The sequence below is a fragment of the Microtus pennsylvanicus genome, chromosome 2 (assembly GCF_037038515.1).
Source record: "Microtus pennsylvanicus isolate mMicPen1 chromosome 2, mMicPen1.hap1, whole genome shotgun sequence".
NCBI lineage: Eukaryota > Metazoa > Chordata > Mammalia > Rodentia > Cricetidae > Microtus > Microtus pennsylvanicus.
The window spans coordinates 69,600,052-69,622,776 of record NC_134580.1 but is presented as its reverse complement, the minus strand read 5'-3'; the positions used below and the strand labels follow the sequence as shown (position 1 = coordinate 69,622,776).

General features: G+C 56.0%; 2 protein-coding genes across 3 annotated transcripts; one reads left to right on the top strand and one right to left on the bottom strand.

Moving 5' to 3' along the window:
• The first annotated feature begins 1,235 nt into the window (after positions 1-1,235).
• On the top strand, positions 1,236-20,093 carry Mapk8ip1 (mitogen-activated protein kinase 8 interacting protein 1). 2 transcript variants are annotated; one of them, XM_075961455.1, is made up of 12 exons: positions 1,236-1,539; positions 12,452-12,557; positions 14,598-14,900; positions 16,218-16,299; positions 16,458-17,267; positions 17,405-17,480; positions 17,853-18,025; positions 18,248-18,357; positions 18,513-18,629; positions 18,768-18,838; positions 18,937-19,035; positions 19,347-20,093. In XM_075961455.1, exons 1-12 carry the CDS (start codon positions 1,442-1,444, stop codon positions 19,417-19,419), a joined length of 2,118 nt encoding a protein of 705 aa, XP_075817570.1. In that variant the 5' UTR covers positions 1,236-1,441; the 3' UTR covers positions 19,420-20,093. The 2 variants fall into 2 exon arrangements, with proteins under 2 accessions (XP_075817570.1, XP_075817569.1); XM_075961454.1 differs by lacking the exon at positions 1,236-1,539 and adding an exon at positions 11,084-11,447.
• Frey1 (Frey regulator of sperm-oocyte fusion 1) lies at positions 20,071-20,932 on the bottom strand. The gene is made up of 3 exons (XM_075961459.1): positions 20,719-20,932; positions 20,484-20,557; positions 20,071-20,318 (listed from the first exon to the last, which is right to left on the bottom strand). Exons 1-3 carry the CDS (start codon positions 20,820-20,822, stop codon positions 20,197-20,199), a joined length of 300 nt encoding a protein of 99 aa, XP_075817574.1. The 5' UTR covers positions 20,823-20,932; the 3' UTR covers positions 20,071-20,196.
• Positions 20,933-22,725: the final 1,793 nt, after the last annotated feature.

The window sequence follows — 22,725 nt, the reverse complement described above, 5'->3', positions numbered from 1 at the left end:
GAAACCTTTGGTCTTGACAGAAGTTTCTTGAAGAGAGAACTGCCCTACATACTCATGCTTCTTACTCCTGGGGATACTGCCCATCTGAAACAAGCACACACCAGCCATAATAACTAGGCAAGACTGCTTTCCTGGGAAGAAGGAAGATTCCATAACAGATGGTTAGGGTAGGGCCTAGTGTAAAAGGCCTGGGCCAGAAGAGGCAGTGAAAGTGGCCAAACCACCTCTCCAAGCCTCAATGGCAGGGAGGGGAGAGGCAGCCAAGGCCTCTGAATGTTCTCAAGGCTGCAGCCTCTTGCCAGAAAGGAAAAGGAGGCAACATTCCCAGTTTGTCCTGCTCTACCTATCTTAAGGGCCGGTCTGTGGCCAGAGGAATAGTGAAGATGGGAGGGAGGCACCCAAGCTGGGGCCCTGCCCTTGGCAGCCTGTGGAGTGTGAGAAGACCTAATACAAGGCCGGGAAGAAATCACAGCTCAACCCAGAGTGGGTATGGGGGACAGAAACAGCCAACAGCCTCCCCCACAAGAAGCCAGCTCAGGAATGTGTGGATGTGAAGACAAGTGCTGGGGAACTGGGCACGGGAGTTCACACTAATCCTCAGGATTAGCAAGACGCTCAAGAGGATTGTCACCGGTTCAAAGTCAGTCTGGGCTACATAGTGACTTCCAGGACAACCTGAGTGCTGGCATAGAGACTTCGTGGGGCTCAGGTCATCGGGGGGGGGGGTAGATGAGGCTCAAGGGGGTCTTGACAAAGGTGCCCCTTTAGGGAGAATCCTGGGAGAGGTGAGACTAGATCCCATTGTTCCTAGAAGCATTTCTGTTCTGTTTCTTCTTCATCGCAGTCATGGAGGGATCATGCCCCATTTCACAGATGAAAAAGACAAGCCTTCGAGCTGTGAGGTCACCAATGCATGTCCCCACTGTCTGTTTACTTGGGGAACCAAACTGTGGTCTTAGGCCACCTGGCCACAAAGCTGACTGCTACTCTTGGATTCCACTATCCTCTCTCCTTTATCATCCGAAACCCTCTTTCCCACTCTCATTGCTGAGGAGGCCAAAAACGGACTTGGGGAGCAAGACCCTGCCATTAGCCACCTAATGCCCTGGATCTAGGTCCTGCTCTCTGGCAAGCAAAGCTTTGCGGGTGCCTGTAGAGTCCGGTGGGATGTTGCGGGTGGCCGGGTGGACCCAGCGTCAGCACCTCGGAGAGCTCGGGGGCGGGGCGGGGGCGGGGCCATGAGACCCCAGCCTGCCCGGGGGCGCGCGCGGGGCGCACTCGCGGGGGCGCGCGGTCCGGAGCCGCGCCCGCCCCAGCAGAGTCCGAGCCCCGCGGCGGCGGCGGCCTCCTCGCCGCACCTCCTCCTCCGTCGCCGCCGCCGCCGCGCCGCCGCTGCCTCCCGCGCCGCGCTCCGCCCGGATGGCCAGGGCTGCGCCCGGGAATGGCGGAGCGAGAGAGCGGCCTGGGCGGAGGCGCCGCGTCCCCGCCAGCCGCTTCCCCATTCCTGGGACTGCACATCGCGTCGCCTCCCAATTTCAGGTGAGGATAGCGGCCGCGGGCGCCCCGCCCTTCGGTTTGGCCTGAAGCCTCGGAATCCCTGGGGGGGGACCCGAGGGCGACTTCACTTCCTTCCTGGTCGAGCCACCAACCCCTGCAACCCAGGTTGGTCCAGGTTGTGGCCACCCCTTTCTACCCTCCCCCGCATCTTCCTTCACCGTTCCAAGTCCTGGGGCGGGATGCTCGGATGGATCTGGAGCAGAGACCTGAGATCGCCTTTCCCCTCTACCTTGGCGCCGAGAATGGGTTTAAGGTTTGAATGGAATTCCCGGTGCAGCAACCCGCCCAGACTTTACACAAGGTTTACCCAAGGTGGGAGCAGACTAGGGGTTGGGGTCCATGGGCCCCAGTTCTTTCAAGTAACAACCTTGATGCTCTGAGGAGCGAGTCGTGAGCCCCTCCCCCAGCTTTCCTGGCCAGATTGCTAGGCTGTCGTGGGCAAGGTCTTCTGAATTTGGGCAGCTCCCACCTGGTCAGTTGTATAGGCAGAAGATCGGCCTCAACCAGTGGAACTGCTTGTGGGAGGGGAATCTGTCTGTGAATATCCAAGGATACCATTGGGTGTCCCTACTGTGATAGATACTGAGGACCCGGACATGGTTCTATCCACCCTCAAATCTGGTATCAGACCAGGTAAATTTGTCAGAGACATAAGGAGTAATGTGTTGGGTCAATGATGGCTTCTCTTACACACACACCCTTGCTTACACACACACACAAGCAAGCCAGAGACAGAGAAAAGAGAAAGAGAGAGGTGGGGGGAGAGGGAGAGAGACTGGGAGTGAGGAAGAAGAGTGTCATGTCACAGCTCCAGAATCTAGGAGAAAGCAGCTGAGAAATATCTCATTGTTTCCCCATGGCAGGAGCAGGCGCCTTTTTCTCTCCTGGGGCCCTTGCCCCAGCCAGGCCCCAGCTGGGCTCTGGCGCCAACTCATCAACTGCGATGGGGTCTCTGGCTCCCAGATCCTCAGGTAGGCAGAGACCCCCTGGGATCTCAAACCATGTAATCTGCCCTAGTCCTCCAAGAAGGCTCTGAGCCCAGATGAGAGAACCAGAAGGAGGGGGCCAGAGGAAGGTTCTAGACCTGAAGGAAGGCTGGAGGGCTGCAGCCTCTGGGCTAAGAATTCCATTCTCCAAAGCAGGTCAGAACTTTGCAGAGCAAGAAAAATTCACTGTGAGGGACATGGGTTCAAATCCTAGCTCTGCTGTTTTCTTACTGCCTGAACCAAGCATGCTTTTGTCTTCTTTGGTCTCATCTCTTGAGTAGGCTAAATTAGTACTGATTCCAGCCTGGGAAGGAGATGACAGATAGCACATATGAAGTCACTGTTCAACATTAGCTGTGCACACTGACAGGGCCTGCAGGAGATAGAACATATGAAGTCACTGTTCAACATTAGCTGTGCACACTGACAGAGGCCTGCAGGAGATAGCACATATGAAGTCACGGTTCAACATTAGCTGTGCACACTGACAGAGGCCTGCAGGAGATAGCACATATGAAGTCACGGTTCAACATTAGCTGTGCACACTGACAGGGGCCTGCAGGAGATGATAGTACATATGAAGTCACTGTTCAACTGCACAGCTTGTTTCTGTCAAAGCGTTTCTCCACTGGGCCTTCACAACCACCCTGAGGGCAGACCTTGGTCTGCTTTTTCGTTGCGCTGAGGCATTGGAAAACAAGGAGGGCAGAGGGACTATCATAGGGACCACAGAAAAGTGAAACTGGGTCAGGACTGGACCCTGAGACCAGGTCTGAGCCTGCTCAGTTCCCCCTCCCTACAGGCCGTACCTCTCTGGCTTAGGACAGGCTCACACCCCCACTCTGTAGTACACAGGCCTAACTGAGAAGCTGAGGAGGAGGAGGAGCAAGGGACTCTGCGACCAAATCTGGACTATGGGGAGTGAGGACAACCAGTGTACCAAGAGGCGGAGGAGTGAGCTGGCCCTTCAGAACACTGGCCTGCCTGTGAGACACAGCAAGCTCGTGGGAAGAATACTGGGCAGTGCTTGGGCCCTGCATGGCCTGCTGCCTACTTCAGCAGCTCCATTGCTCTTTCTCTGGTCCCACCTAAGCAGCCAGTGGTCCAGCTCCATCCAACCCTGAGCAGTTATGCTGTCTTGTGACTCTTGGTAGGATTCTGAGTTCAACTGCTCTTTTTAGCTGTGTGCTCCAAGCCTGGGCCCTTAAGTCCTTTGAGTCTTTGTTCTTCCAAATGTCTTCTTTAGGTTCTGCTCAGGATGGTCCTAGAACTCGTGTGTGTGTGTGTGTGTGTGTGTGTGTGTGTGTGTGTGTGTGCTACTGTGAGCTTCTGGAATGTGTAGGTACTGCATGTCTACACGTGGCTGTCCCCACTACCCTGCCCAGAGCAGGCGTGTTATTAAGGCTGGGTGTCCTGGTCACGTTGCTCCCCAAGAGCAGAGCACTGTGAATACCGGCCTCGGGGAAGCAGCAAGCTAACAACTTTGTATACAAGAGTGTCTTCTTGTAACCACGTGGACAGGCTAGTATTGCCCCTGCTTTCGGATGAGGAAACCAAGGCGTAGAGGGTAATGGAGCTGATGTGAACCCAGAAAGTCTGATTTCAGCTCTGCCACCAAACGAGACAGCCCTGGGATCCTGGGGAGCACCTCTGGAGGGGTAAGCGTGTGTGGACTGGAAAGAGGGAGTGCCTGTTGGAAGCTAATTTAATGAGTATGTTCTGGTGGTTTTTCTGATTATAGAAATCTTCCATCTGGTCCCTAGTGGTTTGTCTGGATCCAGGGTGGAGCGAGAACTTTTTTGTTTTTTGCTTTACCTGTTTGGGTACCATTTGGCTTCTTATGTTTAGATTAGCATGTGTATAAGTTACTGAGTTACTTACAGCATAGCAAAAAGATATTTTTAACTGGTCCATGCTCTTCATAAAGAAAACTTTAGGGGAGAGAATTTGGAGCATAACACAATGGATCCATTGGGAGTGTGGAATGAAGGGGTGGAACGGAACAATCCTCCCAAGTGGAAGGACCCGCAGGACAAAGGGGCATTCATGTGGAGAAGGGAGACCTCACATATCCACTCGTCAGGGCTGGGGTATGATGCAGGGCTGAGTGCTGGCCTGGTGTGCTGGAGGGGCCTCGGCTCCAACTCTGCCACTGCGGAAGGAAATGAAATGAGAAAAGAAAACCGGTCCAGGGAATCTCTTATGTAGAAACATGGGCCAGTGACTTCCCCAAGAACACACAGCAAGTTGGTGAGACAGTTGGGATGGAGTGGAGGACCCAGAGTCCCTGTATAGTGTCTACTGACCCTCCCGCACTGCCTGGGCGTGAGAAACGCCCACGGCAGCAGCACAGGGGCTCATTACCCCTGTTCAGAGCTGTATGCACGGCCTTCGTGGGTCAGGCTCACCAGGAGGGCAGCATGGGAGGTCCTGACATGGGTCTGATCCCCATGCAGGCAACAGTGTAGGGAGAGACAGACAGTGTCTTCCCAGATAGGCCAAGTGTGGTGGTCTGTAGGTTCAGGTCCCACAGGAGAAGGTCAAGCAATCCTCACAGAGGAGGAAGGTACACTGGGAAAACAGCATGCAGGGTGACACCTGTTTGGCAGTGTGGAGAGCAAAGTTGTGCAGGAAGCTGGAGGCTGTGTTAGGATGCTGGACTCTTCAGCCATAAGCGGTCCCTGCTGGCCTAGGTGGATATTCTGCGCTCACTCTGACTGCTGGACAGGGTGAACAGGTAGGCGGGAGTCCAGCCATCCTGTTCTTCCTGCAGGCAGGTGAGAAGGCCTGGGGCAGGATAGAGGATGGGACACACCAGATCCTCCTACTGGAAGGGAGGAATTTAGTCGGAGGTTGGAGAAGACACAATGCCAGGGCTCCGCGGGAGATGCAAGCTAGGCAGGCAGTGGTCCAGTCCCCTTGGCATCTTCCAGACTTCAGACTGGTGATCTCTGTGACCCAGTTTTTTGAGTCAAGAGGGTGGTTGGCTTGGGGTGTGGCGCTTAGGGGAGGACAGGTGGTACTGGGTTAGAACCATGGTCCTAGTGTTCGAGAAGATGGCCGTCACCCAGAGATGGTGGAGGAAAGGTGGCCCAGCAGCCAGGCTGGGAACCACTGACCATGTATGGCGAGGGTAGGAGGCAGAATGGCAGTTGCTGCTTCTGGCCTAGCTCCTGGTGAACCTGTGGTATAGACCAGAGGAGATGGCCAGCCTTACACAGTCCACCTGTAGCCAGGGAGGGAGTTCTACTCCAGACTTCTGGCATCCAAGCCCTCATTTGCGTCTCTGGATCCCTGGGAAATGTCAGTCTAATTCTGCCTTGGGAACTAAACGCTCCTATAAATTGTATTACCACCCGGCCTCTGCTCAGGGGTCTTCTAGAATGTCATCTCTGTCCCCTGGCCCTGCTCACATTCATGTACAACTCTGGGAACCTCTACTGGGTGCTGGCTGTGTTCGGGCCTCCCCGACCAGGCAGCCAAGGCCTCCGTCATCTAAGAGTGTTCATTTAGTGTCTGCACAGCTTGCATTGGCTGGGGTGAGTTCAGGAGACTGAGGCTAGCTCCTGGCGTCACCCTCAAGAAACTGACAGTGGAGAGACTAGGAGTCTGGGGCTAGGATGTGGGGGATAGAGCCAGAAGTTTGCCCAGCAAAGCAAAGGCAAACTTATCATATTTCACCCACCCCACAACTCCCATTCCTGGGGGTCTTTGTGTCTTCCCAGAGAAGCGATGGGTCATCCAGCCTGCCTCCCCCCATCCAACCCCCATCTTTTTAAAAGACAGTGTCTCGTGTCACCCAGACTGGCCTGGAACTTGTCTTGAATTCCTGATCCTCTTCTTGTCACCTTCCCAATGCTGGGGTTGCATGTATATGCTGGGGAATCCAGCACAGAACCTCATGGCAGGTGAGGCAAACGCTCTATGGGTGGAGCTGTCTCCGGGCTCAGCCTACCCTTCTGCTTATTTTATTGGTTGTCCTTCTCCACATTCCCGCACAGACTCTATAATGTTTATTTCAGAAGATGCATAAACTGGAATGCCTTGCCCTGCTCTTCCAACCCCATTCTGGGTTAGACTCTCCTCCATGGCTCTAGCAACCCAGATCTAGCTTGGTGCCTAAAGGGTTCTACAAATTGGGTCCGCAGTACCAACCCCATACAACATCATATACTTTTTGTGTGTAAGGGCTTTCCACATGTGGAATTGTATGTTTGGGGGTGTTTCGTCCAAGCTGAGTCACCCCACTATTCACAGAATCCTTGCCACATATCCCTGAACACTTTGGACAAATTTAGCAGGTTAACCCTGAGTGGGGGCTGTCCCGTGGAAGAACTCATTTCTTTGGTTGACATTTTGCTGCTGCTGGTGGTGGTAGTGACTTCACCATGGAAGGGAATTAATTCTAGATCAAGAAGCAGCCAGACTACTGGTCCACTGGCCGGGGGATGAGGGTACCCTGAGAACCTGGCTTACCCTGCCTTCCAGATTCAGCCAGGGCTGTGTTCCCAGAGGTCCAGATGGCCTGCCCTAGATGCTCTGTTGAGAACACAGGAAGTTGAATCCTAAAGGGAACTCGCCTAGACATTTGTGAGGCAAGAATGTAAAGGTCCAGGATTGCTGTAGTTTGTTCAATGCTTATTCGAAATCCTGACCTAGTGAGGGGCCTGCGTGGGTCCTAAACCCAAAGGGAAAGCTTCAGTCATTCCACAACTTCCACTGGGCGGGGCTAAGAGCCACCATGAAGGCCAGTGCCCTGTGGAGGTAGGGCAGGAGGCTAGCCAGTGGGGTTCCCTCAGGACCTCTTGAGAGCCAGCTCTGTAAGATTTATGGCTGCCAGAACTGGCTGGACCCCTGGATATCCGGTGGACTCACCATGACTAGTCTCTTCTACGTAGATAGGAAGCTGGAAGACCATGGCTCAAGTGTGGCTTCTGATAGCCTGCACCTGGCCTTAGTCAATGTGGGTACAGCGCCTCAGCCTGTTCCTGGGTTGCAGAAGTGAGGACCTGTGGCACAGGGGAGCACTGGGACAAGAGAACCAAGGCAGCAGGGCAGCGTGAAGCCACAGGAGCGTCCCGAGCAGGACTGCAGAACAGCCTAGTCCAGGACAGCGTGGGGAGTGTGGGGTGTGGTCATGGCCAGAACCTGTACAAGGTGTTGCTGGGAGCCACCTCGCAAGAGGGTCTGAACTGCGGGAAGACAGATGCCAAGGTCAGTGCAGCATCCAGTGACCAAACTCGGACGTAGGACCACCAAACGTGGCTGTGTTGTGTGTCTAAGAAGCTGAGAACCCTCAGGGCTGCGTGATTGTTATACTCCTGTGCCACTGCCCAGGCCAGGGCTCAGGTTCCCAAGAAAATGCCTTAGGCACGGTCAGGAGGGACCTCCTGCCTTCCAGCCCTCTCTGCCTCACTGTGGGTGCCCCTGAACACAGAGCTGCCAGGCCCCTTCTGTTCTGTGTCTCCTGGCTCTGCCTGGGAGACTGAGACCATTGGTGCCAACAGAGGGCAGCCCTTGGCCAGCCCTGCCTCTCCTCCTTTGGCAGCAGCCTCCTCCCCACACTCTAACTCAGGCACTCTCTCTCATCCTGAGGTGGCAGGCAGAAAGGAAACCGAAGCTTACACATGTGCCTTAGGGGCCTTCTCTGTGAGATGGTCCAGAACCCTATCCCAAGGTGGTAAAGACATGTAGCAAGATTGGTGGTCCCATTGGTGGCATCTTGGAAGACGAGGGGGTTTGCTCTCAATACCAGGCCTGACATAGGGTCATTCTGCCAACCCACCCTGCTTAGAAGAATCACCCCAAAGGAAGACAAGAGTAATGATTGCAAGGTTTTTAAACGGAAGAAACATGTCATGCCCTAGGACTTCTTTTTTTTTTTTAGTGGTGCAAGCCTTTATTTAAAACCAAAATCCTGGCGACTCTTGGTTCATAGCCAGCCTGATCTCCAGAGTTCCAGGACAGCCAGGGCTACCCAGAGTAAACCTATCTCGAAAAACAAAATAAAACCCAAAAGCCCTACAAGGAAAAGGAAGTTCCTTCGTGGAATCCACCATGCTCACACTTTCCACCTTTGCTTCTTGCACTTAGTCATCCCCACTCTATCCCTCCATGATCTCTTCCTGCCTGGCAAGCCTGTCTAATTCTAAGGCCTCGGCCAGTCTCTTCCTGGCCCTCGCCACCCTCCGGGACTGTCTCCGGATATCCGCAGCAGTTACTTGTTGAAGGTTCAGATGGCGACAACTGAAGAGCCATTGGTACTGTCACCCCTTGACTGTAGGATGGAGGTGGCGACTGCTCCCGAGCCCCTCGCACTGTCCCTTCTGACCTCGGGGACTCGACAGAGGTGAACCTTGAAGTGTGCAGACCATTGACACCGCTAGGAACCATGGCTCCAGCCCGCATCCTTTGTGCAGTTCTTTTTGCGGGATTAGAACGACACAGTGGACCTAGTAGGTTCCCTGTACCGCCTTCAATGTGATATTCCTGCAGCCTCCTGAATGTATAGAGCTGCTGGGGTTTCTCCAGCGTCTCCTCTTGCCTCTTGTGCCTGGTGGTATTTTCAGGGTGGGCCGTTATTCTGGTCACAGAACTTTTGAAGATGCAACTGGTCATCCTCACAGGAGAAGTTGCCCTCGCTCGGCGTTTGCTCTTGTGCTTGTTCCGGACAGCCTGGATCCTCTTCTGTAATTTCGGAGGTATTATACGCCTTGTGAGTCTTCCAGGCAGTAGTCCCACAATGGATGGCTATGACTGGAAGTTCAAGAGCCCAGTAGCTGCTCAGTCCCATAAGGCTGGCTATTTCGGCTGGTCTTCTGTGTATGCTGGAATCCTGAAGAAGCAGAATCCAGTGAAGAAATGGATGTGCTGGCAGGGCGAGGGCAAGCGAGCAAAGAATGCCCTAGGACTTCTTGTCTGTGTGAATTCAGGAGAGGGAAAAGGCAACCCCACCCCCACCCTCAAGGCAACTAAGGATTAATGGAAGACTCCTGACCCTAGCCCAGGCTCTTCTTATCTTTGTCCAGTTAACTCAGTGTCCTCACCTGGCCTGGCCCCACTCAGACCCGTTGTTCAGGGAAGTGACTCTTCAGCCATGATGAGGGGCCATGGATACACAGAGACACATCTCTGGCCATATAGAATCCTGCAGTTGCACTCCAAACCCTTCAGCTTGAGAAGGACAGAGACGGAGGCTGTGGCCGACACCTGGCATGTATAGTGTGTACATGACACCCCCGCCGGCTCTGCTCTCCAGGAGCACCCAGTCCAGATGGGGGCCAAGGGAGGTGCACTCCATCCAACTCTCTAGGATGGGTAGGGCATCTCTGTTGCATCCAAGCAGAGTTTATTTTTTATTTTTATTTTATTTTATTTTTGTTTTTTCGAGACAGGGTTTCTCTGTGGCTTTGGAGCCTGTCCTGGAACTAGCTCTGTAGACCAGGCTGGCCTCGAACTCACAGAGATCCGCCTCCGAGTGCTGGGATTAAAGGCGTGCGCCACCACCGCCCGGCTCCAAGCAGAGTTTAACACCTGCTCTCTGAGAGAGCTAGGAAAACTCCCTAGAGGACGGTTTTCCTGAGCATTCCTGTGGCATGCCCAGTTTGAGGGCCTGTCACGTGTACCATGCAAGTCCAAGGTTGGGCACTGTTGGGGCCTAGTACCCATACTTGAGGAGCAAGGCTCAGTAAATAGGTAATTACTCACAGGCTGCAGTCTCCCCTTGCAGAGAGCCTGGGAGGGAAGGGATGGTGGTGTCCCTTGAGATTTTGCCACATGGCAATACAGGTGTAGCGAGTCTGAGGCCAGCAGGCAAGGGCACCTCTTTGCCTGGTGGATGCAGAAACTGGACCAGGGCTTGGTAATAGGGAGACAGGTGTGTGCTGAGGACACCAACAGAGCTGGGACATCCGAGGACACTTTCAGAGAAGATGCCCAGTGGGACCCAAGAACGGCCATGCTGCCTGAGTCCCACACCTCACTGGCAGGCTGCACCTAAGGTTAGCCACAGATCCAAGAGGCAGACTGAGGAGGAAGCTCTGGGCTTGCACCAGTCGTCGTTCCGGCCCCCCCCCCCCACTACTTCCATACCAGCTGGCGACCACACCCCCATGCCTGGAAACCTGTTTCCCTTGGGGTCAGAATCTTCCAGGGCAGTTGCTACTAGGGACCTCCAAAGGGATCATCACTGTCTCCCCGCGCCTGCGCCCGTCCCTCGACCCGACCTCCCTGGCCCTGGGCGGGCTTGCAGAAGCCTGGCAGACACTGTGTGGAGGCGGAGCCTGTGACTGTGGAGATTCGGGTGTCCATTCTTGGGGCACTCTGGAAGCCCCTCCATCTTCTCATTTGGCAGCCTGAGTGTGGCGCTGGCCCTTTAAAGCCGATCAGTGTCTGGCTTTGAGGGGGAAAAAAAACCAGATTTCTGCCGTCTGCTTACAAGCCTGGCCTTGGGAGGAGGGTCACTCCAGCCCCCGACAGGGGCATGGGAAGGGCAGGTGGAGCCAGTAGCATTGATTGCAGTAACCCGATCCCGCGGGGGAGGCGGCGACATCGCAGCGCGTCGGGCCGCCTAGGGAGAAAGCTGCCCGCATCTGAGGGTTGGGCCAGGAAGAGTTGGGGCTGGGGCCCGGGTCGGCAGCTGCGGCCTCCTCTCCGGCCCATCTATTTTTAATGAGCTCCCCAGGCTTCTGCAGCCGGCCGGATGCAGAAAGGCAGGCCCAGTTGGTGGAGGCCAGGAGCCCCAGCCCTGCCTTGAGCTCTGACCCCCCCATCCTTCTGGGCATGAGAGGGCAGTCCTGGAGCCCCGCAGCCCCCTGGCCGGGCAGGGCTCTCCATGCAGCTGGTGCTGAAGATGGATTCAAGCCCAGACAATGACAGCTGGTTGGAGGATCAGTGGGAGCGCTGGTAGGGTCCTGGGGGCTGACCTCAGGGTGGGGGAGGGGTGAGTCAGTCCGGAGGTGCTCCATTGAGCTCAGGGCCCCTGTTCAGACTGAGTGAGGTAGATGGCAAAGGTGTGAGTCTTCTAGGTTTCTGGGAGCTGCTCCTGCCCTTCCTCTCCTGGGTGACCTTGGCTGAGCTGTGTACCTCTGCTCTGTGCCTAATCTCCTGGTCTCTGGGAAAAGGCCCAGACATTTTCTCCAACTCCCCAGATGTCCCACTTACACTAAGCCAGACAGAGTGCCAGGGTTAGAGTGAACGGGTTACAGGGGACAGGCAGTCCCCACAGTGGGCACACAGACTGGCTGGGCTGCCGGAAGCCTGCGAGTGTGCTGGTGCCCGTGTTCTGGTACCACTCTTTGTGGGCTGTCACAAGCCCAGGCCCAGGCCTCCCCTGACCCCACTTAGTCAGGATCCTTGCACCAGATGAGATTGTATGGTTGGAGACCAAGCTTCAGTTTTTCTTAGAATAGGCCGATCCCAGGGTCCCCTCACTATTACCCTGGCTCAAGGGTGTGTATTTTTATGGGTGAGAGAAAGGGGTACCGATTGTGCCTTCTGGTTGCCCTTTGGTTCTTGTTACTGTAGAGTGCAAAGGTTTCTCTGCTCTGGGTACTTCTTGGGGTTGAACTAGCCTTGGCACTTGCTTCGGCCATGGAGACATTTCTCCAACAGAGCCCCAGCTCTGGACAGTTGGGTCTTCTAGGACTGCCTTCTGGTTGGCAGCCGGATGGAGAACTCCCATCCGGTGATGCTGGAGGAACCTAGAGCTGCCTCCTCCGCCACCTTAGGTGGAATGCCTTTTGGCTCCAACCCAGATCCTTCCTCTGCAACTGCTGTAGACAGACAATCCTCCATCTGGAAGCTGTCACCTGCCTTCCAGAGGCTTCCCCTGGGAAGAGGAAGATAGCAGCAGGCTTAGCTGAGGCTTAGACCCCCTGGGTTGTAACTTTGGCTTCTGTCCCCACCAGGCTCACCCACGACATCAGTCTGGAGGAGTTTGAGGATGAAGACCTTTCAGAGATCACTGATGAGTGTGGGATCAGCCTGCAGTGCAAAGACACACTGTCCCTCAGGGTAAGGCTAGGTCTGGAGAGTCTGAGTGGGCTGGGGACTGGGGACAAAAGTAGCCCTAGAGTTCCAAAGGAGCTTCCGAGTATGTGTGGCACCGCTAAAAGAGAATTAACAACGCCGTAAGCATCTAGTATAATGTTTGGTACATCTTGGGTGCTCAATCCAAAATCCTACTGTTTTGTATCTCAGTGCTATAGCAGGGAGCTGCTCCTTCATTTGTTCAGAGAGAGCGAGAAAGAGAGGGGGAGAGAGAGAGAGAGAGAGAGAGAGAGAGAGAGAGAGAGAGCGAGAGAGAGAGCGAGAGAGAGAGCGAGCAGGAGGGCTTGAGATGCAGGACAGAGGCAGTGAGGGCCAGAGTAAAGGGAGGGGCCTTTCAGGAGCTTCTTGGCAGAGGCCTGCAACAGTACAGGGTGGAGTCTGGTAGAAATCTGCAGTTCTTTGGGGCAGGGAAGGGAGCCAGGGTGCTGCTGGATTAGCCCCTGAGGCCATGGCCGCCACTGCACTACCCTGGCCACACTACCAACATTTTGGGCTTTCAGTGGCGCCTGCTAAGGGCTTGTTCCAGTATTGGTATTGCTCTGCGTGTCTTGCCTTTACCATAGTGATAGGCTGCCTCCTGTCCTTCTGAGTGCCAGGGTACCCAGGATAGATGGGAATCCCCATTCCATTGTCAGAACACAAACCAAGGGGTTGCTTGCAGGATATGGAAGGCAGCTGCACTGGGTCAGGTGTCAGAGCCCATCACTTGATCTAACCAGGTAGTTAGTAGCCAGAGGTACCATTTAGATAGCCGTGGTGTGGCTAGGGAAGGGCATCTGTCTTAGTGTTGACCTCCTGCTGCCCTAGCACTTTTAGAAACTTCCAGGCAAAGCCGGACAGCAGTGACGCACGCCTTTAATCCCAGAACTCAGGAGGCAGAGGCAGGCAGATCTCAGTTAGTTCGAGGTCAGCCTGGTCTACAAAGTGAGTTCCAGCACAGCCAGGAATGTTACACAGAGAAACCCTGTCTCAGCAAACAAACAAAAAACCTTCAAGGCAAAGGAAAGCCATTTTCCGACCCCGTACCCAATACCCAATCCTGTACCTTCCGGCTAGGCCAGAAAGGATGAAGGCAGAAGCCATTTTTTTCTGGGCTTGGGGAGTGGTCCCAGAGCGGGTCACAACTTCTCTAAGGCCCCATACCTGTTCTGGTGTTTGAAACTGTCCCCCACATGCAGTGCTTTCAAGATGGTCTTCTGCAATTAGCCAGAGGCACCTCCACCCTACCCTAGTAGTGCTAGACTAACTAGGGAGATCCCCCGGTGGGAGCCTAGTCAACACCTCAGCGACTTTCCCCGCACACTTTACAGTGTCTTTGGTAACCTGGAGCATTGGCCCAGCCAGCTCTTGAGGAACGGTGAGTCAGGGGATCTGTCCAAGGTGCCAGGAGTTAGTGACAACAATGAAAGTAGCAAATAGTTAGGGGCTCTAAAGGCACGGTTGGATGAGGAAGTGTGCAGGTTTGACCTGACTGGGAAAGCTCCCCCTCCCTCAGAGTCCATCTTCGGGTCCAGTCAGGACCTCCAGTCCCCACTGCAATCTTCCTCACCTGGCTAACGGCACTTTTCCCAGTTTGGTTCAATGGCCCCTTCAAACGCCAGTTATCTCACCCATCCCTATTGGGGCCGGAATTCCTGGGCGACCCCTAGGTCTCCATGGCAACAGTGGTGATTTCACTCTGGGCTCGGCTTACCACCCGGGTGAGGTCACTGGCCGTTGCCAAGGAAACGGGAGGGTGCAAGGAGTCGGGAGGGGAGGAACCGTGGGAGCGGAGAGGCGTGGGCGAACTTCTGGCCTGGGAATGCGGCCTCGCTGAGGGGCGCGGGGGAGCGGTCTAGTACTCGGGTCTCTGCTCCGCTCCCTGTCTTCCTCTCCTCGCGGCCGCGAAATGGACTCGTCCGGTGGGGAGGCGGGGCACACCGGCATCAGACCCGCCCTTCCCGAGAGACCCCTCCCCCGCGCCTAAGGCCCCGCCCCTGACTCCCCTCCGTCCGCTCCGCGCAGCCCCCGCGCGCCGGGCTGCTGTCTGCGGGTGGCAGCGGCAACGCGGGGAGCCGGCTGCAGGCGGAGATGCTGCAGATGGACCTGATCGACGCAGCAGGCGACACTCCCGGAGCCGAGGACGACGAGGAGGACGACGACGAGCTCGCCGCCCAACGGCCTGGAGTGGGGCCTCCCAAAGCCGAGTCCGGCCAGGAGCCGGCGCCTCGCAGCCACGGCCAGGGCCCGGGCACCGGCAGCGGGGACACCTACCGGCCCAAGCGGCCCACCACCCTCAACCTCTTCCCGCAGGTGCCGCGGTCTCAGGTGAGGCACATCTCTGCGGGTCAGAGCTGAGGGGGCGGCGCCCGGGGTGGACAGGGAAGATGGAGGGGCGTGGGTGGGCTCTGCTGGTGGTGGGGTCGAGGGCCCTGTCACGGTGCCTGGGGAAGGATAGGTTTTCTGCAGGAGGGCCAGAGGAAGGACTTGACGAGGGGCAGGAAAGTCCTGAGAAGTCTGTCCGGTTGGCTGGGTGTGGAGCCTGGAAAGGGTTGAAGGTGTTGCCAGGGATTCCAGTGGGGAGATTTGCAGGGACCTAACAAAGGAGCTGGGCTCCCCCGGCTGTGACAAGGTCATCTTTGGGTTGGGGGCTTCTGTGAAGGTTGAGGCAGCAACAGCGCCTGGAGAAAAGAGCATCTGAAATGGGATTAAGCGGGAGTGGGAATTCAGGGTCTGCAGCCAGTTGGACTTCTCAGCAGCTGGGCATTCCAGAAAGCAACACTAGAGGGGGGGGGGATGGAGTTGTTTGACTGAGTTGGGGGCCTAGGGCCCCTGGCAGGTGGCTGGATGCCAAAGAGGGCTGCCTTAACCCATTGTCTTGTTTGCCTAGGCAGGAGAGGTACTGGGAGGGAAGGAGCTGGGGAGGTGGATAGTTCAGGGGCTTCAGGGAAGAGCTTGCTCCCTTTCCCAGAATCCTCTGGCATGGACTCTGACAGCTCAATTCATGAATGTGTGTGTTGCTTATGGTGTTCCCTGGAGAGGGAGCGCAAGTTGTGTGTGGAGAGCCCTGCTCAGGGGTCCCAGGAGGCTAAGGATGTGGGATGTGTGAGCATTCTGGGAGATCCAGGAAGTAGGACTGCCATTCCTTAGTCACGTGGGGTGAAGTGGGGGTGAGTGTTATGGAGTCATGGTTCTAGTGATTCATCCAGGCGCACAGGCCAGCTTCTGGGGAGACCCTTCCTTGTGCCAGACTGCACCCACCACTTTGCTGGACCCCAGGTTTCTGAGTCCGTCACCCTGTCCTTCACCAGGCTGGGTTTGAGCATCAGAACATGGCTTCCCTCAGTGTCTGGGGATGCTGTCTGACTCTCCTGTGGGGGGCTGTGCTGCTCCCCCACACACACCGCATCCTCTCCTCAGCACCCACACTGGCCAGCACCCACTACTGCATCTCTTGAGGGTTGTCTCCAAGCCAGCAGGCCTGGGGGAGGGCGGTAATTTCCCATCCTGCCTGCTATAGGGGAAGATTGGCAGAGAGGCCTTGGGCAAGGCCAGATGGGGTGGCCTGATGGGGCAGGCCCAGGACCTCCCAGTGCCGGGCACTGCTGGCTGCCTCCTCATAAGAGCCCTTTGTCCTCTGCACAGGACACGCTGAACAATAATTCTTTAGGCAAAAAGCACAGTTGGCAGGACCGCGTGTCTCGATCATCCTCCCCTCTCAAGACAGGTAAGTGAGGTTTCTCCCTGAGCTAGAGACCCAGCGGTCCTCACCTGGCCCACCTGGGCTGAGGTCACCAGGGAGCCAGAGACTGGCTGCAGAGGGAAGAGGAGGGACAGTTGTCTGGAGTGGGTCTGGCTCTCAGTACCAACTTGTCTGTCCTCTAGGGGAGCAGACACCGCCACATGAACACATCTGCCTGAGTGATGAACTGCCACCCCAGAGCAGTCCTCTTCCCACCAAGGATCGAGGCACCTCCACCGACAGCCCTTGCCGCCGCAGCGCCGCCACTCAGATGGCACCTCCGAGTGGTCCTCCTGCCACTGCACCCAGTGGCCGGGGCCACTCCCATCGAGACCGAATCCACTATCAGGCAGACGTGCGGCTAGAGGCAACTGAGGAGATCTACCTGACCCCAGTGCAGAGGCCCCCAGACCCTGCAGAGCCCACCTCCTCCTTCCTGCCACCCACGGAGAGCCGGATGTCAGTTAGTTCAGATCCAGACCCAGCAGTTTATTCGGCAACTGCAGGACGGCCACACCCCTCCATCAGTGAAGAGGATGAGGGCTTCGACTGCCTGTCATCCCCAGAGAGAGCAGAGCCACAAGGAGGGTGGCGGGAAAGCCTTCGGGAGCCACCCCCGCCTCCACGGGCCTCACTGAGCTCGGACACCAGTGCCCTGTCCTACGACTCGGTCAAGTACACACTGGTGGTGGATGAGCATGCGCAGCTTGAGCTGGTAAGCCTGCGGCCATGCTTCGGAGACTACAGCGACGAGAGCGACTCCGCCACCGTGTATGACAACTGTGCCTCTGCGTCCTCGCCCTACGAGTCAGCCATTGGGGAGGAGTATGAGGAGGCTCCTCAGCCCCGGCCGCCCGCCTGCCTCTCAGAGGACTCCACGCCAGATGAGCCTGATGTGCACTTCTCGAAGAAGTTTCTGAACGTCTTCATGAGTGGCCGCTCTCGCTCCTCCAGTGAGTCAGTGAGCAGGGGATGGTGGGGGCTCTGGCCAGGGAAAGCTGAGATGGCACATAGTCTGTCTGAGAGCAGGCCAGAGCTTTCTACTTGCCCTAAGCCGAGGCCACCTCCTCCAGCCTCTGACTTCCTACAGGTGCCGAGTCCTTCGGGCTGTTCTCCTGTGTTATCAACGGGGAGGAGCATGAGCAATCCCATCGGGCCATATTCAGGTGAGGGCTGCCCCCTTCCATGCCTCTGCCAGCCCATCATTGGCATCCCTTCAGCTGCTGGGGGACAGTATCCCCTTGTAGGAACTCAGCTTAGAGACAAAATGATGAGGTGTTATGAGGAATCTGGATCTGTGTGCTGAACCTGGTTAGGGGCCAGAGCTGTCTGCCCTGCATAGAACCTGTGCCCCATCTTGCCTTCCTCCCTGGCCTCTGAAGTCCTGGGTAGCAGATGCTTATTTGAGTGCCATGTGTCCCTGGGGGGCCGCATTGTGTCAGGCACATGGGCATTTTGCAAATGTCAACGGCTCAGGGTCCCAGGCTGGGTCTGGCTAAAGAACCCCGATGATCAGTACCACATGCCCTTGGGAACAGGTTTGTTCCTCGACATGAAGACGAACTTGAGCTAGAAGTGGATGACCCTCTGCTGGTGGAGCTGCAGGCAGAAGACTATTGGTATGAGGCCTATAACATGCGCACAGGAGCCCGAGGTGTGTTTCCTGCCTACTATGCCATTGAGGTCACCAAGGAACCCGAGCACATGGCAGGTAGTACTTCCCTCCAGTTTGGTCCCACCCACCCCTGCATCTCCCCACCAAACTTGGCTGCTAGTGAACACGCACCCAGGTCTCAGCTAACCAGGGAGACGGGCAGAGGTCATTTCAGTTCTGCCAAGTAGCACCCCCGCTGTCCCACAGGCTGTACTCTCCCTTCTTGGCTTGGCTCTGAGCCCCATGCTGAGGTTCTCTTATTGTATGGTTGCTTTCCAGCCCTTGCCAAAAACAGCGACTGGACTGACCAGTTCCGGGTGAAGTTCCTGGGCTCTGTCCAGGTTCCTTATCACAAGGGCAATGATGTCCTCTGTGCTGCTATGCAAAAGGTACCCAAATCTGACTCCTTGCTTTTTCCTGGGGACGCCGATCCTCAGCCAGCCCCCTCTGCTGGGGAAAAGGACAGGGGTCTGGAGGCGGTGCTGTGATGTGAGGGATCCAGAGAGAAACACAGAGCTTCCCTGTGTTTCTGTCCCTTGTGCAGATTGCCACCACCCGCCGGCTCACCGTGCACTTTAACCCACCCTCCAGCTGTGTCCTTGAAATCAGTGTCAGGGGTGTCAAGATAGGCGTCAAAGCCGATGATGCTCAGGAGGCCAAGGTGACTTCCTTCAAGCCCCAGCCAGCCCTTTGCCCCACATGCTTCTCCCTTCCCCGTGTGCCCACCTTTTCCCTATTTGCCCCTCCTGCCTGCTTCCCCTGCAAGCTGACTGTCTTGTTTCTCTTGTCCCTCCTGTAGGGAAATAAATGTAGCCACTTTTTCCAGCTAAAAAACATCTCTTTCTGTGGATACCATCCAAAGAACAACAAGTAAGTGGGAGAGGCAGACAGAAGAGCCCCACTGCTAGGCTTGGGCCATCGGGGGTAAGGGTAAGAATTCTGTCTCACACATGCCTGCCTTCCCATAGGTACTTTGGGTTCATCACCAAGCACCCTGCTGATCACCGGTTTGCCTGCCATGTCTTTGTGTCTGAAGACTCCACCAAAGCCCTGGCAGAGTCTGTGGGGTAAGTGTGTGTGTGTGTGTGTGTGTGTGTGTGTGTGTGTGTGTGTGTTGGTAAGGGTCTGCCCAGGTAATGTGCCCTGTCACAGCCCTGGTTCTTTCTCCTGTGCAGTGCCATTGTCACCCTGTCCTAGAAGAGGCTGGGAGGTCCTGAGAAGCCCAGGGTCTGGGGCACTTCCTTGTTAGTTAGCTGCCTGTTCCTCTCTGGGAGATGACTGCCCAGAGCACAGAGCTACGCTGCCCTGGAATTCTAAAGTGCCTTTGGGAGAACCTGGGTGGAGGCCCTAATCACCCCAGCTGTCCCCCATTTTCCAGGCGTGCATTTCACCAGTTCTACAAGCAGTTTGTGGAGTACACCTGTCCTACAGAAGACATCTACCTGGAGTAGCGGCGCCCCCACCCTCTGCAGCCCCCAGCCCCAGGCCAGTACTAGGACAGCTGGCTATGGACAAGACGTGGCACTGCCACAAGAGAATGGGGAAATGAGGGCTGTTTGGGGGTGGGAGGGGGTGGGGAGAGGCAGATACAGTTTATTGTAATATATGGGGTTAGATTCATCTATGGAGGACAGTACAGGCTCTCTGGGGGCTGGGAAAGGATGGGGCTGGGAGGTCAGGCCTCTGACCACAAAGGAATCCCCTAGGAACAGAGGTACTGCCCTGCCCTGGGCCTTGTTTCATGCCAGGAACCGTGGCTTCTCTGGCACTTGGCTCCTGCCTTGACAAAGCCCGTTCCACCTGGAAGTGCCCATCTTCCTGTTCCCACCTCACCTAGAGCCTTGAGCTCAGGCTGAGCCCAGCCGCCTCCCAAGGACTTTCCAGTAAGGAAATGACATACAGGACAGCAAAGACCCTGTTCTCAGCTAGCATCGTGGGGCCTCCAGGCAGCTCTGACCTCCAGCCTGGCCAGCTTGCTGGTCCTGGCCTGCTTCTGTGTGCTAGGAAGGAGAGGTTACAGCAAGCCCTGCCTGGCAGAGAAAGGCAGTCTCTCAGCCGGCCCCAGCCAATCCCATGCTGTCTTGTCACCTGGCGACCACCATTAAAGTGCCATTTCCTGTCTGGACCACAGTGGGTGTATTTACTTGGACCCCTGCTGGGCCTTCTCGTCACACACAGGCTAGCAAGCCAAGCATTCGCTGCCCAGAATAGCTTTATGCGGGTTCCCATCACAGGTTCACGTCATAGTAATAGTCAGCCATGTTGGGCCCGTCCCGCTTGCGCTGCTGGGCCTGAGAGAGAAGGGGTCGGGGCCCTCGTGGCCACGGGTGCTTGGGTCTGATCCCATAGTCTACAGAGAGAAGAGGATAATGGTGGAGGGAGGAGCTCCTGACTTGGAATGGGGTTGTCGTGAGCTCTGAGGTCGCAGTCTGGGAGTAGGAGACACAGGGCTTGACCCTAGGGATGCTCTAGGGACATCAGCTGTGGAGGGTGGGAGAGGAGAGAGAAATACTACCATCCACTAGGTCTGAGAGCGGCTGCAGGAGTTCCAGCGGGGCTGAAAATTCCTCAGGGACAGATCGCTGAGACCTACAGGAAACGTCGCTGTGCTGAGCTGAGCCCTGGCACCAAAGGCTATTGCCACTTTGGTTTGTGCTATAGCCCAGTGTGAAAACTTGATAAACTAACCCTTCCCAGGATGACGGTCAGCCTCACCCAGAGTCTTCTAGGCCCTGAGGTTCTGGCCTTACCTCTGGGGCTGAGGTCGAAGGAGTGCGCCTGCCAGGATGAGGTAAAAAAGGAAGAGACTGAGCCCAGCCCTGGGGTACAGAGCCCCCAGCATGGCGAGAACCATCTCCTGTATACAGTCCCTACTGTGGCTTCTGCCTGCCCCTCCCCCAGCAGGACGGAACTTGGTGCCAATTCTCAGGGCCACCTCACAAAGGACATTAGTTCCAGGGCTCAGCGCCAGCACTACCTCTCTTCCTGGAGAAGACTGTTTGTTTCTCAAGACAGGGTTTCTCTGTGTCAACAGTCCTAACTGTCCTGGGACTTGCTCTGTAGACCAGGATGGCCTTGAACTCACTGGGGTCTGTCTACCTCTGCCTCCCAGAGTGCTAGGATTGGAGACTTTTTTGAGACAGGGTTTCTCTGTGTAGCCTTGGCCATCCTGGAACCCACTTTGTAGACCAGGCTGGCTTTGAACTCAGAGATCTGTCTGCCTCCACCTCTGCCTCTCAAGTGCTGAGATCAAAGATGTGTACTACCACCGCCAGGCCTGGAGAAGACTCTTGTCCCATACAACTGCTTTAGTATTGCAGCCCTGCCAGGGTACCTCCCGTCCTCAGTTCTAGGGACCTGGAATCCCATATGCTATTCAACTCCAAAGCCTCATCCATCACTCTTGACTCCTGGACGCCACCATATTCCTCCCTACCCACAGTGCCCATGGTCTGCTGCGTCATTCATCTCCTGCCCCACTACCTTGATTGAGCCTCTCCCACATCCCCGCAGACGTTCCCCACCCTTTCATCTCTGCCCACCAGACTGTTCCCTGGGCCTCATGCCATCCACTCCTCATGTCCCTGCAACATGGCACTTGAGGGTTGTGCTCTAAGCCCCTGCCCCAGATGCAGGCAGGAAACTGAAGTTCTGGGTGAGGGGTGTGGCGTGGTGGCTAGTCTCTGTCCAGCTCCAACCTGATAAAACCACTCCTGGATTTGCATTTCACAAGCTGCTGGAAGGTTTCCTTCTCTTTTGCCATCACTGCCGGAGGCAACACCACCTCCATCTTCACGATCTCAGTGTAGGATGTACCTGGTAGTTAGGGCCTGCAAGGCAGGGACCACGTGCTGTATGGTGCCAGAGTCTGCTAGTGTAGGTACTCCGAATGCTTGTGAGGCTGTGCAGAGAGGGTCAGTTTCGGAGTCCACAAGTTGATGGGCTGCCCTTTCTACTGCTCCCGCTCAGAGCCCAGGGCTGTGCTTCTCAGCATCACACGGCAAGCATGTCCACTTGAGCTGGGCTATGAGAGCACAGTGGAGGAGGAGCCTGAAGGAGAGGTGCAGTGTTCTCCAAAGTCAAGAGACCTGCTAGGAAGGACAGGAACAAGGTAGGTGTGACAGCTTACTCTCTAGTCGCACACTGAGACGGCCATGAGTTTGAGGCCAGTGAGACTTTTGTCTAAGAGACAGAAAGGGACAAAGGAAGAGGGGGAGGACAAACACTGAGGACAGTAAAGTTCAGGCCCTCTTTTCTCCACCACAGCCTGCCTAGCTCCAGAGCCAGCCTGCTGGGAGAGTCAGCGAGAGGGAACTCCAGCACACACAGCAACTGCTCATTTTCCTACAAACTCAGTTTGCACTCTGTCCCGTCGCAGTCCTGGCAGAGCTGACTTCTACCATGGAAAAGAGCTTCTCCTGGGGAGCATGCTGGGCTTGTTTAGCCTGTAGCAAAAGGGGAAACATGTCCTGCCTAGAAGGCTTATTAGACCGTGCTCATCCGTGGCCTAGCTTCCTTCACTTGTCTTCACCAGGGGCCAGTGAGAAAGAAGCATCTAGTCACGCAGTTGAGGCAAATCATGACCCATGCCGGAGGAGGCTAAGTCAGTCTGCTATGCCAAGATGAAGCTGCCCTGGACCTGAAGGAGGCTCCCTGCCCACTGACAAGGAGCCGGCTGCAGTGCTCCATATTAGGAAGGCGTGGAAAGGAACAGTGTGGTGATCAGGGCTGAAAAAGACCTGCCAGGGCAGGTGCTG